Source organism: Stigmatopora nigra, chromosome 3, assembly GCF_051989575.1.
Source record: "Stigmatopora nigra isolate UIUO_SnigA chromosome 3, RoL_Snig_1.1, whole genome shotgun sequence".
Taxonomy (NCBI): Eukaryota; Metazoa; Chordata; class Actinopteri; order Syngnathiformes; family Syngnathidae; genus Stigmatopora; species Stigmatopora nigra.
The window spans coordinates 19,830,003-19,836,110 of NC_135510.1; the positions used below are offsets into that span (position 1 = coordinate 19,830,003).

General features: G+C 53.8%; 1 protein-coding gene across 2 annotated transcripts in view; it reads left to right on the forward strand.

Annotated features, from left to right (window-relative positions):
- The first annotated feature begins 338 nt into the window (after window positions 1-338).
- Window positions 339-6,108, forward strand: part of LOC144193939 (sodium/hydrogen exchanger 5-like) — a 6,449-nt gene continuing 679 nt past the window's right edge. The window contains exons 1-15 of one of the 2 annotated variants that reach the window (XM_077712620.1): window positions 339-753; window positions 852-1,154; window positions 1,971-2,134; window positions 2,675-2,753; window positions 3,020-3,197; window positions 3,274-3,494; window positions 3,762-3,964; window positions 4,049-4,138; window positions 4,355-4,425; window positions 4,552-4,678; window positions 5,313-5,404; window positions 5,486-5,612; window positions 5,672-5,821; window positions 5,877-5,946; window positions 6,032-6,108. The exon at window positions 6,032-6,108 is cut by the window's right edge and continues 61 nt beyond it. In XM_077712620.1, the coding sequence (XP_077568746.1) occupies window positions 537-753; window positions 852-1,154; window positions 1,971-2,134; window positions 2,675-2,753; window positions 3,020-3,197; window positions 3,274-3,494; window positions 3,762-3,964; window positions 4,049-4,138; window positions 4,355-4,425; window positions 4,552-4,678; window positions 5,313-5,404; window positions 5,486-5,612; window positions 5,672-5,821; window positions 5,877-5,946; window positions 6,032-6,108 (2,169 nt within the window). In that variant the 5' untranslated portion in view covers window positions 339-536. Of the gene's footprint in view, window positions 754-851; window positions 1,155-1,970; window positions 2,135-2,674; window positions 2,754-3,019; window positions 3,198-3,273; window positions 3,495-3,761; window positions 3,965-4,048; window positions 4,139-4,354; window positions 4,426-4,551; window positions 4,679-5,312; window positions 5,613-5,671; window positions 5,822-5,876; window positions 5,947-6,031 lie in introns of both variants that reach the window. The other variant, XM_077712619.1, reaches the window with a different exon arrangement.

Genomic DNA, 6,108 nt, shown 5'->3' on the forward strand with positions numbered 1-6,108 from the left:
AGGTGAAAATTGTGAATCAGGGGTGTCTCGTACGCCAGAAATTGCAAACGTCAACCATTTTCAGGCAATTTTAAGGGTGCAGCTCATACACGGGGGCAGGCTTATTTACGAGAAAATGCGTTAAATTTCAAATGTCAATGTGTTCCTGTGCTTCTTTACACCAAAACAAAGGAAAGATGTGATATTTGGGTTATGCATAGCCAAGTGTGCTATAATTTTAATGGTCCGGCCCGCAAAGTCTACCCAGGCGTCTTATGTGGCCCGCGATGAGGAACAAGTTTGACATCCCTGGTTTAGATGACTTTGAGGGCTGTTTGACCTTTTTCCAGAGTATTTTGGCTGTGCAAGTAATTGATGTCTTTTGAATTCTAGGAAAGATACTTGGAAAACACACCTTAAGGCTACTTTTAGGCAGTAATCACAGTAGTCCGCAGAGGTCCAAATGGGGGTTCTGAGGTCCCGCCCCTAAGCCTACCTCCTGGGATTTAAAAGCCTTCCCGCCTCCCGCGGACTCCCAGACGCATCAAGTGGCCGCCATGCTCGCTCGTGCGTCCGCTGCGCTGCTGCTGCCGCCACTGCTTTTCCTCGCGCCCAGGGCGAGGGCGAGCTCGGACCCGGCAGAGGCAGAGGAAGAGCGAGAGGGGCACGGCCACGGCGGCGGGGGATACCGGGTGGTGCAATGGGAGTGGAGCTACGTGCAGACGCCTTACGTCATCGCCGTGTGGCTACTGGTGGCCAGCGTGGCCAAAATCTGTGGGTCCCTCCTGACGTCATGCCTCATGGGATATGTTTAGGAAGCAGGTTTCATTTGTGGACATTTGCACCGTGCCAATGGCGTTTCCTCCTTTCAGTGTTCCAGCTTTCACGGCGTTTGACGCGGGTGGTCCCCGAGAGCGTGCTTCTGATCCTGCTGGGATTGGCGCTGGGCGGCCTGGCGCTGCTGGCCGACGACAAGCAGCCGTACCAGCTGGAGCCCGCCCTCTTCTTCCTCTTCCTGCTGCCCACCATCGTGGGCGACGCCGGCTACTTCATGCCGGCGCGCCTCTTCTTCGACAACCTGGGCGCCATCCTCACCTACGCCGTGGCCGGCACGCTGTGGAACGCCTTCGGCACCGGCTTGGCGCTGACCGCCGCCCACCGCCTGGGAGTCATCGGTCAGTCCCTTTCCGTGTCGTGATGGCGAGCAGCTGAAAGGCCTGGAGTATTTGGAAGGAGAATTCCAATCAGTGACCGTGCCTCTTTTTAGCGAGCTGTGGCGTCGATCGAGATTGGCGCTCTTTCATTTGCATTCGTACGAAACCGTTCCAATGTTCAAAGGTTACTTTGCTATAGATTTGACAAATGAATAGCCAAAAATATACAGCACGTGACCCGAGTTGACTGATCAACCAGGGGTATACAATTTCTCTGCAAATGGTAACTACTAGTTCTCTTTGTAACCATGTTTTTTTTTTCCTCTTTGGCTTTAATCACCATTTTGATACTAATGTTTTTGGATTGTGGTTAGCGCCTCGGGCTCACAGCTCCAGGGTGATGGGTTCAAATCCAGGTCACGTCCACCTGTGTGGAGTTTACATTTTCCCCTGGGCGTGTGTGTGGTTTCCCTACGGGTACTCCGGTTCCCTCCCACACTCCAGTCTGTTTTCCCATATCCCTCTCCTCCACCACACCCGAATCAAGGGATCAACTCTTCAGCGAGATGTCCCGGTGCTCAATCACCATCCTGATTATTGATTGGGGTATGTTGGTGGAGGGAGACATGGAATACCGACTGGATAGGGGCCCTCCAGGACCACAGCCATTCAGGCTTCCCTAGACTACAGCTTTCGGCGCCGTTGACGGCAGTAGGGTGAGACCGAGGTCCTTTGGTCGAAATGACGGTAGCCGCCTTTTTGTTTTGAACGCGAGCCTGTGTTTTTGGCCATTTATGCTTGACCTTGTTTCTTCTTTGTTCCCACACGACGGAGCAGACGAGCGCGTGGAGGCGGGGCTGCTGGACTTTTTGCTCTTCGGCGCCCTGATCTCGGCGGTGGACCCCGTGGCGGTGCTGGCAGTCTTTGAGGAGGTTCACGTCAACGACACGCTCTTCATCATTGTCTTCGGAGAGTCGCTGCTCAACGACGCCGTCACTGTGGTGATGATGCGCTTCCTTCCGTCTAAGATGTATTTTTTTTTCCCCGCTGCGGGGCGGCGAGCGTTCCGTCGCGAACGACCGTGACCTTTCCGTCCGTCCGTCTCGAACGACCGTGACCTTTCCGTCCGTCCGTCTCGGTCGCCGGGAAGAGGCGCGGGAATGCGCGCCGCCCGTTACTTATTCCTTCTCCGTCCCCCGTCGCCGACCATCCGTCACTTAAACCTGGGAAACGGCCCGGCGCACAGTTGAGGTATTTGGGGTTGTACTCATCGCCGTTCCGATAAATCCACAACCATTTAGGATGGACCGGAACCCCCTTGGTCGGCAGCGGCGGTGGAGCATTTAACGATTAGACTTTTGAACAGATTAGCTAGCCCCGCTAATCCTCATCAGAACTCGGAATATGAGCTAATCCCGGCAACTAGCGAAGCGTGATGACCCGACACGCGACGGACGGCCGACACGCGAGCCAGGCCGCTGCGCTGCCATGCCCCCTTGGGCGGCCTTGTTTGCAATGAGCCATTTTGGGTTGTCTTCCAGGTGTTGTACAAGGTTTACATCTCCTTTGTGGAAGTCGGGACAGAAAATGTGCAGATGGCGGATTACTTTAAAGGAATGGGTGAGTGGGCGTCTGTCTCCAAGGCGCTTCCATTGTTACTGGTTCAAAAAAACTTCCCGATCAATCTCATTTATGCCATTTCTCCAACAATTGTGTGATGCTTAAGGTGGCTTAACTCTCCCGTAGGTCAGTGGTTCTCAAATAGGGGGTTGGCCCCCCCCCGGGTGGGCCCCCCCTTGGGTCCGCCGGACTGCCACATTCCGCCCGAGTGCGCTCCGGCGTTCCGAGACCTTACGTGTGTGTGTGTTTCTTTTTTTGGCTCCTAGCGTCCTTCCTGGTGGTGAGCGCGGGCGGCACCTCGGTGGGCCTGGTCTTCGCCGTCATCCTGAGCTTGCTGACGCGCTTCACCAAGAAGGTCCGGATCATCGAGCCGCTCTTCGTCCTGCTGCTGGTCTACCTGGCGTACCTCACCGCCGAGCTGTTTTCCCTGTCATCCATCTTGTCGTGAGTTGGCCCGGCCGCCCAAGTTGTTGGACTCGCCTCTGTCCTGACGCGCCGGGAGGTCCGTTCGTCCGTCCAGGATGACCTTTTGCGGCATCGGCGCCAACAAGTACGTGGAGGCCAACATCTCGCAGAAATCTCGGACGGCGGTCAAGTACACAATGAAGACCCTGGCCAGCATCGCCGAAACCCTCATCTTCATCTTCCTCGGCATCTCCGCCGTGGACAAGTCCAAATGGGCCTGGGACACGGGCCTGGTGGCGTGCACCCTCATCTTCATCTTCATCTTCAGAGCCCTAGGTCAGTAAGTAGGTCAGGAGTGGAAAGATTTTTCTTGGGACTTCCCTTCTTAAGGGTCTGACTTTTTCTGGAGGCGATTGGATTCTCTATTTAGAGAATGTAACTCCCTCTGTTGGACTTGTGACTCCCTGAGCCCAAATTGCGACTTGATGCTCAAAGAAAATGTGACTTCCAGTGGCCGAGATAGGACATTCCGTAGAAAGAACGTGAATGTGCGCGGAGAGATTGCCACTTCCTTCGGAAAGAACACCACTTCCCTTTGTCCAGGAGTGATGGGTCAAACCTGGGTGCTCAACCGTTTCCGCCTGGTCCCGCTGGACAAGATCGACCAGGTGGTGATGTCGTATGGCGGGCTACGGGGGGCGGTGGCCTTCGCTCTGGTGGTCCTCCTGGACGGTCAACGCGTCAAGGCCAAAGACTACTTTGTGGCCACCACCATTGTGGTGGTCTTCTTCACCGTCATGTTCCAGGTGTGAGACCGCGCCAAACCAATGGTATGCCACCATTTTATGGGTCACTGCAGCCAGACAGAACTTCCCCGACCCATTCCTTAGGGTTTGACCATCAAGCCCCTGGTCAAGTGGCTGAAAGTTCCTCGCTCCACCAGCAGGAAACCGACCATCAACGAGGAGATTCACGAGAGGGTGAGGCCTCGTCATCTTTTCCACGCTTTTCACGGCATCGTTATCATCAAAATTCATCCAAATGATCCGGGACACACCGATGTGCTCCGGGGTGTATTGTATTGCTCCTGAAAAAAGATCATCCAGATACTTTGAAATCCATCCAAAAGTCATCGACATATTAGTTGGCCGAGACGTTTTTCCACCTTACCAAAAAGGACGCTCTCTTCTTGAAAGGCCTTCGATCACATCCTAACGGCAGTGGAGGACATCGCCGGTCTTCAGGGCTACCACCACTGGCGGGACAAGTGAGTTGCTCGCCGGGCCAGTCTCATCGGCGCCGTAGGACGGATTACTTAGGTCGTCCCTCGACGCCGACGCACAGATTATTTCATATTATTATCTTGGCCGCTCGTCGCCGCCGTATGCCTCAGGTGGGAACAGTTTGACAAGAATTACCTGAGCAAGCTCCTTCTGAGGAAGTCGGCGTACAGGAAGAGCGAGCTTTGGGAGGCGTATCAGAAGATCAACATCCGAGACGCCATCAGCGTCATCGACCAGGTGGGTGGGGCGGGCCGCCCGGCGCCGACAAGGCACTTGACGGCCATTGGGAGCCGGTGTCATTCGGTCAACGTCACGTCGGCCGTGGCGGGCAAGCCGTCGGCCTCTGCTTTGCATTTCAGCTGGCAAATGCTCCCTTTTCGACTCCTTTTAATGTTTGTCATCAATGTCAAATGAACTCCATACATTGCTTGTTATTGGCCGTTGCCATCGATGCTGCTCCACGTCCAACCCATTTGGGCTGAGAGGGCCCAATTCACATTGATAGAAAATGACAGTTTTTTTTCAATGATCATGTTATACAATCATCATTTCTTATTATGATAAACACATCTACATCATTTATTGACGGAGGACTTACCAATAGGGGTGATTATTAAGAAATGCAATTTAAACAGCTAACAATGAAACTCTAACCCCTTTCCATCATCAAGTGCTTATTTTATATTCAACCTTTTTTTGTTGGAAGTCATAGATTAAAGTAGAGTATTGACATGACATTTAATGCGTGTTCTGCCGTATTTTGGTCAAGTAGTAGAAAATATTATGAGTAAACTCAAGAAAAAGAATTGTCCATGCCACTGCATCTTTTTCCAAGTGATATCAACGGGCTTTCATCTCGGCGTGTGCGCAGGGTGGAAATGTGGTGAACGCCGCTAGACTCTCGCTTCCCTCCGTGACCAGCGGGGCTTCTTTCCCGGATGCCTCCAACGTCACCAGTTACCTGTCGGTCCACCCGGCAGGCGTGGCCCGCCACTCCCATTTTTGCCAGCATTGTCTGTGTTATATTTTTTTGTTTTTTTACAGACGTGAAAACGGCAGCGGGGTTTGTTTGGACCTCCAGGTCGTGGACAAGGTTCCCGGTGCAAAAGTGGAAGAGGAAACGGAGACTCATCATGTCCTGGCGGAAAATCTCTACAAGCCCAGGAGACGAGTAAGGTGTTCGCACCCGCCCGCGTCTCTGCGCACGCTTCTAACGTCGTCCTGCCGCAGTACCAGTCCCACTACAGTCGCCATTTCATGCCGGCGGGCGAGAAAGAACGGCAGGATCGAGAGGTTTTCCAGAGGAACATGAAGAGCCGCATGGAGACCTTCAAGTCGGGACGACACAAGCGCCACAAAAAGGAGCGCGGCCTGAAGAAGGTCAGTCTATTTCTCGCCTCCAAAGATCAACACCCCAAACCCCGTCGTCCGGCAGCGCCGAGCTTCTGACGCCAGGGACGACGGCGGAGACAAGCCCAGAAGAAGCATCGACCGGCAGGACAAAGGTAAGGGGTGGCCCGAAGTGATTCAGAAACGCTCACAACAACCTTTTTGACATTGCGGAACTCGTTTTCTGCTTGTGCACATTAGATCCCGTAGTGATTCCTGTAGTCTCGGACGAGGACGATGAGTTCCAATGCCGGCGTAAGGAACCGGAGACGGACGAC